Source organism: Dermacentor silvarum, chromosome 7 (genome assembly GCF_013339745.2).
Source record: "Dermacentor silvarum isolate Dsil-2018 chromosome 7, BIME_Dsil_1.4, whole genome shotgun sequence".
In the NCBI taxonomy this organism is placed as follows: domain Eukaryota; kingdom Metazoa; phylum Arthropoda; class Arachnida; order Ixodida; family Ixodidae; genus Dermacentor; species Dermacentor silvarum.
The window spans coordinates 17,162,823-17,175,006 of record NC_051160.1 but is presented as its reverse complement, the minus strand read 5'-3'; the positions used below and the strand labels follow the sequence as shown (position 1 = coordinate 17,175,006).

At 43.4% G+C, this 12,184-nt stretch overlaps 1 protein-coding gene across 9 annotated transcripts in view; it reads right to left on the bottom strand.

Annotated features, from left to right (window-relative positions):
- Positions 1-4,242: 4,242 nt before the first annotated feature.
- Positions 4,243-12,184, bottom strand: part of LOC119457626 (equilibrative nucleoside transporter 2) — a 104,477-nt gene continuing 96,535 nt past the window's right edge. For all 9 annotated transcript variants that reach the window (XM_037719256.2, XM_037719254.2, XM_037719257.2 and 6 more), the window contains 4 exons: positions 11,650-11,764; positions 11,449-11,534; positions 7,745-7,944; positions 4,243-4,609 (listed from right to left, as the gene is read on the bottom strand). In XM_037719256.2, the coding sequence (XP_037575184.1) occupies positions 4,498-4,609; positions 7,745-7,944; positions 11,449-11,534; positions 11,650-11,764 (513 nt within the window). In that variant the 3' untranslated portion in view covers positions 4,243-4,497. The remainder of the gene's footprint in view (positions 4,610-7,744; positions 7,945-11,448; positions 11,535-11,649; positions 11,765-12,184) is intronic.

Here is a 12,184-nt window from a genome sequence, read left to right as displayed (position 1 = left end):
AGGTCGCGCACCGGAACGCTCACAGAGCAGGATAAGCAAGTTCAACAGGATGCAGCATTGCACTATTTTTTAAATGTGTTTTTTTTTTTTGTATGCCGCAAGGCATTCCTCCCTTGTTAAGGTTAATTATTTTTGTTCGTTATTATTATTTATCAACCTTTAATTAACATGAATTCAAGGGAGACTTCTTGAAGTAGGTCGTAAAATTTTTGTGCACTTTTTGTCTTACAGAATGTACAACTGCAGTCAACCTTTAGCCCCGAGGTTCACAGCATGCTCCGTGACGAAATGCAGGAGCTATGCGCAACATAACGCTGCCCACCGTCGAATGCCGCTGTCGCCCCTCTTACCGTCAAAATTATCGGTTGGTTTTCATGATATCCATCACTGTTGCATTCGTTGACATTCCCGCCTTTTCCGCCCTACCTGGCTTGATCACGATTTTACGAGTTACGATTACATCATCGCCGTCACGTCTTCATCAACTGCGACGTATTCGTCAGCCGTTGCACCCACTGATACGCTGAAACAAGCAGCGTACAAGTTGAGCGATTCCTGGAGCAGTGCTGGAGACTGTACTTATGACATCGGCACGCTGTTCAGTTGCGTGCACTGGCGACATTTGCGCAGGGCATAGCGGCACCGCACTGTGGCGTTTGTTTAGGATGTAATACAGTCGAACCCGGATATATCGAAGCCACATAGAATGAATTATTGTGTATAACGAACAGCAGTAAAATCTCCTTGAACATTTTTGCATAAAATGTTTTTATTTTATATATCGAAATACCTATATATCGAACTTTTTTAATATCTCCTTCGGATTCGATATATCCGTGTTCGACTGTAGATAGTTTAATTGTTATAAAGCAATAAATCAGCCGACGAGGACGCCTGAATTTCTTCATTGTGTAGGCATGTTTGTTGTAGTGGCCTTCGTTGTAGAGGGGCTCGCAATCAGTGGCGTAGCCAAGGTGAGGGGAGCACACCGGGCACGTCGCCAGGTTCATTAACCGTTTCATCTTTATCCTAAAAGCCCAATGCATCGAGCAGGGTAATCACGTCCTTATTCACCTCTGAATGCAACATGCGACATGCCAACAAAACATGCCTTATGGTATCTGCAACAATCGAATGCCACTGTTTTGGTGAGTGTTCTCGGTCTGCTAAAGAAAAAAAGTATCGCCAAGCTATCTGAAGTGAACGACAAAAGTTTGCGGAGCAATGTAGATACGAAATTAGTAATGCAAGTCCTACAGCGCATTTTTTTTTTTTCACAGAACATCTGTTCTGATCTTTCTTCGCCAACCATTTATTTATCATTTTTATAAAGCGATGTCATCCAGTGACCATTTTTTCTGAAAAGCTTGTTTGAAGCGAGTCTGAAGTTGCTGGGAAGCAATTCGCGTAGATTTTATTAAAGTGACAATTAGTGATCTTATGTTTAAAGCTGTCTTTGTTGGGCTAGGCAGCACAGGAGTAGTGCATAATAATACCGAAGTAAATACAGTCAAACCCGGATATATCGAACCCATATATAACGAATTATTGTGCATAACGAACAACAGTAAAATCCCATTGACAATTTTTGAATACAATTTTTATTTTATATATCGAAATACCTATATATCGAACTTTTTTTATGATCCCCTTCAGATTCGATATAACCGGGTTCGACTGTATTCCAGCTGTAGATATACGCGTCTGTGCTTAAATATTCGATTTGTGATTTGATATTCGATACTTACTATACTCGTATTCGAAAAAGTCGATGTTCGCCCACCTCTAATGTATGTATAGTCGACCTCGGCACGGACATCCTCACCTGGCTTCGTACAATACTGCACTTACTGCAATACTGCAAAATTAAATTCTCTTTTAATTTTATTATTTGCTGTCTGGTGTAGTTTTATTACTGTACTGTTTGATGCACTGTTATTTCTAGATTCTTCTCCATTGCGCCTATCCAGTGTGCTGTTTCTGTATCTTTAACATTATAACCCATTTTTACAGCGAAGCTGTATATGACTAGGCGAAACCAAAATCCGTCCGTCCGATGTGCGCAGAAAGTATCATCATCAGCAATGGCTGGAGCGTCGTCGTCTTCTTCCACAGCTGGCTCGTTGGCGCCCCTCGGCGCTACAGCGCGAACGCGCTCGTGCCACTGCTCCCACGTTCGTCGTCGTCGTCTTCTTCCACAGCTGGCTGCGTTGCCGCATAATGATTCCAGCGTAGAATTTCACTTCTCTTCTGTCGTCTTAATGAGGAGGCCGCGTTTACGGGGGTATGAGCCATTGCTTAAGGGGGTATGAGCCATTCATTTTATGTCTTACGTGACGGATAGATTTAATTTTGAAGCAATTTAATTTTGAAGAATCGCAAGCGGCAATGGCGGGCGGATGCTGCTAACCACGCCGCCGAGGCAAACTCGACACATGGAACGCAAGCGACAACGGCGGACTGCGCGCATACCGTCATTGACGTCGTTCTCTTCGTCGTAGCCGAACGTGCGTGTAACCTCATTAAGAAACACAAAGACGTAGCTAATAATTTAGAAAGCCTTTAATGAACCGTCGGGATTAACCCACTGATAAACACTGGGGCCGCACGTTTCAGCTTCGCTGGTTAACCATCTGTACGGAGTGCTTGGGCGGTGATCTTTTCTTGTCGCCTGTGCTCGCTGTAAAATGTAATCCTTACTGGTAAGGTGTCCTGTGGTTCTTTTTTTTTTTTTTTCTACTGTGAGTCGGCGTGTTTTCTATACAGGTACCCATAAAAACTGTAGCCGCTGATCTGTTCAAGTTTCATTCCTATTGCGAATCAGTTCTGAGGAATGCCGCAATTGGGGAGGAAGCATCATATAGGAGAAAAATTGTCATCAAACAGGCGGCACGCAACTACATGAAGGGCAGGATCTCCATCAAAGCGATGAACATACTGAAACGTGGCGACACTGAAACATGGCGACACGCAATCCTAAGAGTCGTTGCTGTTTAAACGTTCATCTAAAACAAATAAATGAATACAAACAGTGTCCACTCCCCAAGAAATGGATCCATCAGGTTGACTCATAAAGGTTGTCGACCATTTTTGCGTCGCGTGGAAAAAAGAGTGATATCTGAAATATGAGGCGCCGTCTTTCAGGGGGAGGGACTTGGACTTTATACGGAACATCACGATGACGCCGACGCCGGCGGAAATTCGCCTGGAGTGTCCATATAATTGCGATCGCAATAAAAGATGCATATACAGGGACTTTAGGTGGGACCTGTGGCCAGCGAAGGGGGGGGACAAAAAAAATAGAAAAGCGGACGAGAAAAGAAAGAAAGCATATCACGCAGGGATTTTAGGGGGAGGGGGCAGTTGGTAGGCGGCAGGTGTCCAAGTCCTGAAGCCTCAGCGTCGAGGGGAGAGTGGCTATCGGCCTGTCGCCTTTCTACACAAACTCTGTCTCCGGTTATCAACGATTGCCACGCAACGGCAGAGAATATGCTGCTGATATCCAGCAGCAGACTCCCAGAACAGGAGTGACAGGTGGCCAAGTCTAAATGCGCGTTCTAGCGCGGCTGGCTGTTGTAACTGCTGTGTCCGTGATGGATGCTTTGTGCCTGTGTTCTTTTCCGTGTAGGAGTGATTGTGCTGAAGACGATCGGCACTCCATTGTCGAAGTGTAGGCATACGATGGACTAGTTTTTTTGAGGCGCATGCTCTTTCATATCCTTGCGACAAAGTGAACTGCCTTGTATTCCCTCTGCATCATCTCGTGTTTTCGATGACTGTTCCAAATTTATTATCGTTCGAAGCAGTACTGTTTGGCCGCAGTCATAGGGCAATTGGAATGTACGTATACATCATAACTTTAGAGAAGCATCTATAGCAGATTACGTTGCTACGGGGGCTACCGTAACCGTAGCGCAACAGCAGCAGTAACCGTATAACATTTACCGTAACATAAAAATCACGAAGTTTTATTTAGCACCGGAGAACCTGAGTGACTGCGAGTTGTCTAGTTCATAAGTGAGGCAAACAAAGCAGACGCATTGTAGATAGAATGAGTTGTTTATGCAGCAGGCGCGGTATATTGAAGTACATCACAGTGTTATTGAGGATGAGGGCTAAAGTTGCCCAATCAGCGAAAGTCGCCCCATGAGAGAGTCGCCCAATCAGCGAACAACAGCGCTTGACCTTGTAACTTTTTGTTGTACAGTGAAACGTTGCTGAAAACAAAACAAAACACACAGGGTATGTTTAAAACCACCTAAAATGTATTATGCATAAAAATCAGCAACATTTCAGCATAGCAGTTTCATATATCTCACTCTGCGTATAAAACTACGGGTGAGAACGGTCGTGTTTGAATGTTCATGTGATTAAATTAATCATAGTCTCGGCTTCAGTCCTTGCTGCATTTGGCTGGCACGTAGCAGCTGCTGCTGGAAATGTCTTTTGACCCGGACTTCTTCGTCACTTGTCCAGTTGCTTTCTGATGGGCTAAAGCTAAAGGAGCTTCACAGTGCCATACGAAGATAGGGATCCTAAAAGTAGACCGAGCCCTAGAAAGACGGCTGCCATGGATCCGGCCATTTCCTGATTTTCTGCCGATGTGGACCTTGAAAAGAAAAAAAAAAATACAAGGAAAATGAGAACAATGTAATATACTGGAAGCAGGAAAAAATCCTTGTTCTAGATGCGTTTTACACAGTGAAGCAGTGGCGCACCGACGAGGGAGGGGGAGGGGGTGGATTCGGGGGTTGTAATTCCCCATTGAGGCCGACTTAACCCCCCCCCCCCCCTTTTTTTGTTTAACCCCTTTTCTTTCCTTACGCATTTGAGTACTGCAACTAAGATGTAAGACCACGATTGGGCGTCTTACACACAGATCAGTGTGCAAGACGCCCAATCGTCTGCACACTCGCAAAAAGCGAATTGTTTTGACAATTTCCCGTTAAGAAATCGAAATTAGTGCTGTTTGGATGGTATTGGCAAACTGTAACCCCCCCCCCCCCCCCCCCCCCCCCTCCCTGGCAGAGATCCTGGGTGCGCTGCTGCAGTGAAGACACCGCGTTGGATACCTAAATCTTGTCCAATACCCTTGCCCAACTTTGCGGACCAAGAGGGCATCAGTCCGAGGTCTAATTTTGTATATACTTCAGGTGCGAATTATGATGGACAAATGTGTCAAAGTTACACATCTTTATTCCAGGGCACTTGACACTCCATTGCAAGAAAGACCAGGCGTTAGGATGGTCCACTGTGCATTTTCTCATGAGTCATCATAACTAGAAAGTAATTAAATGTAGATTTATTGTGTAGTCAGTAACGTTCCGTTTTTCGCACAAAAAAAATTAAATGACAGACTTGAGGTACCGGCACGATTTAATTATTGACACTGCATACATTACGAGAAAAGAAAATCTGTTCTTTTATTATATTGCTGCCCGAACGCAGCACGTCGAACGTGTCATAAAACATGGTAATAGCTTTAGCAAAGGGGTCGTCCGTAGCAATTACGCAGCACACTGAAAAAAAATTGGCACATATTGATTACCTATGGGGTTCAGTTCACCTGAAGCTCAATGTACGCTGCTTTTTCTTCACCATCAGTCCTTAGAACTGGTAAAAGCGATCCGCGTCCACAAATGTGGACACGGCGTCTGAAGGGGTGAGTAAGATGTCACAGGCATCTTACCTATAGACTTCCTTTCGGAACAATGAGCTCCAGGTATTCGTTGCACAATGTCTGCGTCGTTATTTGAGAGAACGATTACAATTTTCTTAAATTTCTTTGCGAACATGTCGCTGTGCACTTCCTGGTGTCAAACACCACGAATATGCGGTGCCAAAAAATAAACGCTTTTTCTTGTCATTTCTATGTATGTGCCCACTACTTCTTCATTCCTTGATTTGCTGCCCAATCACTTAGTTTTATCTTGCCACCAGGGAAAGTAATTTCGATATGACCTCTCAGTGGACTCCTCTATGGCATTCCAGTTTTATAGCTCCTATACTTCGCTACCGCTTTGACCATACGTTCCTCAATTGTAATATGAGGTCAACTTGTCACTTGGCGCATCCGCGCCACCATCCGCATTTGGGTCACTTCTCACTTCGCAATGTTGGACTACAATGGAATAACTTTGGTTTGACAGTAGTACCACTGAACCAGTTCTCTTAACTCGGTCGCAGCCTTCTTGTCGAACAAAACTTCAGAAAAATTGTTGCAATTCTCTAGTCCTGCTTCGCTAACGGTGTTTCAACCCTCAGTTGCACCACTATTGAAGCGAACTCTTTCAATACGAGGATTTCACGCCGCAAAATACAAGTTATATGTAGCCCGTACTGCCACATACTCTTTCTTAGAGCAGTTTATCCTCGTACTCGAACTCTGATTCAGCACTTTCATGCAACGCTGCAGGGAGGACGCGGGCATTTTTTCAACGGTCATCGAGCAGATGGCCTTCGAAATTCTAAGACTCCTAGATGGAGTTGTATCACAGCGGTAACTTTGTAAGCAAACCAAAAAAATGGCATCATTTTATTCACGTCGCTTGTTGTGCCAGGTGAAGCGCAGAAACACGTGCATGAGTTTGTGGTGTTTGAGAACGAGGTGGCCGTGTGGTATGCGTTATGCACGCTAGCATTCTCCACAGGCGGTTCTGGCTTAATTGTCTATTTTCTTTACCAGGTTTCATTTGTTGTTTGTTCAACAATCAGCATCTTCAAGCGAGCACAAACACCAAAAATACAGGATTGTAAAAATACTGAAAGTTGGTCGAGTTGGTATTCACTATGATACTGCAGCTCGCACACGCTAAACAAGGACACAGTGCAAAGGTAACACACAAGCGCTGACTCGATATACCTTTGCTACCTTTGCCTTGTGTCCTTGTTTGGTGGGTGCGCGCTACAGTATCAAAATGAGAATATATATATATATATATATATATATATATATATATATATATTATACAGGTCGTTTCGGTTCCCGTACGGGAGCTTTGTTTACAGTGAATGGCAAAAGTATGAGATCCTGAAATGTCTTGTATTTTTTTTCTTGTTTATGGCCGGCGTCCAATTTACATTTGACTGTAACTAATCGCGACCAGACGAGATTTCGTTGAACTCTAGACTTTATGTTGAACGCACACTAAAGTGAAATGAGAAAATAGTTGAACGCACACTAAAGTGAAATAAAAAAAATAGGTGGAGTTGTATTCGTAAATTACTGTTCAACATTATATAATAAAGAAAACCAGTTTTACCGCGAGAAGAGGCCTCGTAAGCCAGAAAAAAAAAAACGCAAAAATGAATGACCGGTGGTGCCGCCGCCGTGAATTTTCTGCACCAGCTAGCCGTGACGTCACTGATTTTGACGCCGTCTACTCGTGCTTCGTCAACGTTTTGACCGGTAGAGATGGACTACATTGTTATCTAAAACAGCCAAAGACCGGCCCTTAGAGAGTCTCAAGAACATTTATTGAGCCACAACGGCTCAAATACGAAAATATGCTTTGAAATCCGTGACGTCAAACTGACGTTTAGGTTCACGGGCTACGGCCCGTAATAAAATAAAACAAAAAATGAAACTTAGACTTTGATTTACTTTGTTAATAATAAACCGATTACCAATATATTAACGAACATAACGTTTACAACGAATAGTTTATTAGTACGTATAAACTGTTTTTGAGTTCGTTTTAGTGTCCCTTTAGGTGCATCTACGACCATGAAGTGAAGTACTTACTTGGAGGCATGTGTGAGAGCCGGCGTGACGAGGTAGCCGTTGGATACAGAGAACAGCACCATGAGGACGATGAAAGCCGTGTCGCTCTCGAACAGCACTGGCAGATTGTAACGGGGGTAAGCGTTGCAGAGGAGGAAGAGCGGTATGAACACCACTCGGCACAGGCAGAGGGCGAGCATTGTCTTCCTCCTCCTTGCTCGCTGCAGGTGCCAAATAGATTCGCATTCAGTCAGAGAAAGTGACTCGACTCGAGAATAAAAGGCGCCAAGTACGTAGTTTGCGAGCATTGAGGTTCGGCCTTGTTGGTAAGTCACACTTAGGATTGTTTAAGCACTGTGACGTACGCGGACAAGCCAGTGGACAGACACAAGCGCTAACTTCAACAAATGGCTTTATTCTAGACAGGTGCACGCATTTCTACGCATGCATATCGCAATCACGTGGTAGTAAAAATGCCGTGTGCGTGCTATGTCACATTAAAGACACTTTTCGTTACTATCATCATCATCATCATCATCATCATCATCATCATCATCATCATCATCATCAGCCTATTTTATGTCCACTGCAGGACGAAGGCCTCTCCCTGCGATCTCCAATTACCCCTGTCTTGCGCTAGCGTATTCCAACTTGTTCGTTACTATATGACATAATAAAGGCGTGCTCACACACTCCGCTTGTGTGTGTCCACTTGTTCGTCCGCATCTGTCACTACACGCTTAAGCATTCCTAAGCATTTGCTGTTCCCGAATCGCGTTTTAAATTCTGGGGTTTTACGTGCCGAAACCCCGACCTGATTATGAGGCACGCTGTAGTAGGTGACTCCGGATTATTTCGACCACATGGGGTTCTTTAACATGGAGCCATTGCAAGGTATTTCTCCCCCATCAAAATGCGGCCGCCGTGTCCGGAACATCGAAGCCGCGACCTCGTGCTTATAGGTACGTAACAACATGTAGCCACTATAAGCCTCCACGATGGGTACGTGTCGTGCTTTCCTCCAGAGCCAGGACTCAACATCGGTCACGCGAACACATCTGCGTTTTACTCTCATTGCGATGGACATTGGAGTGCGGAAACGAATTTCAGTTAAAATGACGTTAACATAATGCGATGCAATAATTTATCACAGTCGAGGCTACACTGCATGCTTAGGCCATAAAGCCCTGCTAATTGAACTATAGCCACTTGTAGCTGCACACCACCAATCTAGTGGAGAAAATATGGACGGTGTACGCACTATTGCTGAACCCTAGCTGTCCTAACAATTTACTCCTGTTACCGGTATGACCGAAACACGCATCACTTTATTTTATAATTTTCTGTGACGCTGGGTGATTTCGATGCGGAGGCTTCATGAACTGGGTTACTGAGGAGGTTGGGCTGTCCGGTGCTCTAGGCCTCTCGCTGTTATGCAGTCTTTTTACGGTTTTACCAGTTTCGTGAACGTACTGTCATCAAGGAATGGGCAAGAAGACGCTCGCACGGCCACCTGAACAAGGTCAGCCGTCTGCTTCATCGCTCATGTTTAGGCGACGTGACTTTGGCAGCTCGGACCAGCTTCATTCCTGGGAGAGTTCAACGCCCGAAGCCATGGACTCTAACATCGAGTGCACCGTAGCCATGGGCCGTCGTATGAAGAAGAAGATGCGGCAGATGTCGAGTGAGCAGACTTCACCTAACCAGAGTGAGCAGCAGTCTTTCACGGTCTCTTACGTGCCGCTTACGGCGTCACACAACGTGACCTCCCTAAGTAGGTAGTCTTTAACAGAATATTTGGAAAGTGTGGCCCCTGGGCAAGTCAACGAAATCCGGACCAACTCTCGAAAAAACATCCTGACAGTAGATGCAAAAAGTTCCTGCTCTGCGCCCCTGCAGTTTTTACCTTAATAATGATTTGACCTTTATGATAACCTTCACTGAAAATGCGACAAAAAATCAATTCCAGGAATTTACCTGCTAAAATCACGATTTTATTACGAGGCACGCCATAGTGGGGGGCTCCGGATTATATTTCGACCACCTGGGTTTCCTTAACGTGTACCCAATGTACGGTACACGGGTGTTTTTGTGTTTTGTCCCAATCGAAATGCGGCCGCCGGGGCCGGGATTTGATCCCGCGCCCTCTGGCTTTGCAGCGCAACGCCGAAGCCGAAAATGCAGCTATATTACTTCCTAGTTTATCTAGCATAGAGTGTGGAATACTTGTTTGATGAGCCGCATGCGCTACTAACCGTTTGCTCATTCCTAGTCTGCAGAAAAAAGCGCTCCGTGCAGCTGAAAAAATGACTTCTATAGCAAAAGTTCCAGATATATATTTAAAAAGCACCAGTTCTTGTACGTATATCAGACATATAAAAAGTAAGCTAGCTATATAGTCGTGCACAATATACAACTTTCGACTTGCATATAAGTATCAACCTAACAGACCATGGTCGAATTATGGTATTCCATAGCTCACATTTAAAATAACTCAGACGTTAAACTCTCATCATGTAATCCTTGAGCTCGCACATACCTGGGGTTCAAAATTAAGCTTTACGGAATTTTTAAAAATTGCCTGTGGCAGGTAGCATAATTCTTATCGTTCAGCTGGGTTATTCGAAGAGGCAGACATTAGTAGCAGAAGAAATCAAAACACACATTGAACTAATTAACAAAAATTGACTGATGAACTTCTTAGTCATTTACTTTAAGACACATATAGCAATTTAGGAATTGTAGCCGGTGAGATTGCAAGACGCATCCACTTGAAACGAATTTCCAGGATGGTACCAGTTTCGATATATTATTTCCCAAAGTGTGGGACGAAATACATGGGCGTTCTAGTTACTTTTGTGCTTCAATGTATAAAACAGCATTTTGGTTAAAAAATAAGTGGAGCAACAGTGTATTTTTACGGCGAGTTTGATGGCGCTTATCTCCAAACTGGTGTCATTCTGGAAATTCATTCCAAGTGGATATGCCTGACAAACTCACCGGCTACAAATCGTAAATTGCAATGTGCCGTAAAGTAATCAACTAAGAAGTTAAGTATAATTTTTGATTAGTTGAATGTGTGTTTCGATTTCTCGTGCTACTAATGTCTGCCTCTTCGTATAACCCTGCTGAACGATAAGAATTATGCTACCTACCACAGGCGATTTTTAAAAATTCCGTAAAGCTTATTTTTTAACACCCGTATAAACTACACTCCACATCTTACTAAGAAGTGTACTAACGATACTGTATTTAAGAGCCTTATAGTTTCTAAGACGGTTTGGTTACGTTTTTTTTCTTGCTCAGCTCATCTATTACTTTCGGGTGTTGCTTCCGTGTCAATATATAGTTGATTTATTTTGCCTCGCGTCAGGTTTGTACGCTGAAGTTTAATCAGCTGTAATTTTGAATTTTCAGCAGGTGATATCACTGCGAATTATCCATTGGCCAATTTCTTTTTGTACGGGAAGGGCAGCCATTAGTAAGGTGGTCTACCACGTTTTGCTTCCGTTCCTTGGTTTATAACTAAATAACCGAAATACACTTATTAGTATAAATGTATCTGGTAAATAAAATGTCATAATAAATCGCAAATGTAATTTTGCGTGTATATATATATATATATATATATATATATATATATATATATATATATATATATAGCCAATGCTGCGAATAAATAAAAAAAGAAAAGAATGCGGAAATAGCGTTTCGCCACATCTTACCAACGGGATATAGCTGGAAATGATCCTGCCCACCAGGTCGCCAATGTTGAACACCAGGAACCCAGCGATAGGGAGGAAGAATTTATCTGGCACAAAATAAAACAGTTATTGCTCTTTCAGGCGGCTACAGCAGATTATCATACTTATATACGCGTCGCGCAGTTACCAGACAAATTTCGATCACTTAAGTGAAGTTCTTACTTGCAATGGCAGCTCCACTGTCAGCGCGCGTAGACACAACCAAGACCATTATGGCTGGGAATATTGACAGCGTGACCCAGAAGATAAGGACGATAGACACGAAGTACATCCAACCCTGAAAGAAATGTGTATTGCACTTTTCCATAACGTTGCAGAAGGACGTTACATTGTAACCATGGTTTGATTTAGCGTCTTTTCATCTATCTTGTTGGCGTAGATAGCAGCCGCTGGTTTCTCTTTTTAATGTTATGTGAAAATAAAATCAGCTATGTCCCGCCCTGAGACCCCGTGTACATTATACATTGCGCATTGCCTTCAGTCTTTAAAATTACTCGGTAAGGATAGCGCAATATATTAATCCTGTATATGAAACCAGATTCCTGTGAAATTGCATGAAAGTAGTTCAGCCATAACGTTGCCGTCAGCGTTTGAGAAAATTACCCTAATTTAATCTAGACCGTTGCGTCGTCACATACCGGGAAAAATACCCCTGAAGTGCGTTTCGAATATCGCGAGATGACGTGGAAAATTCAAG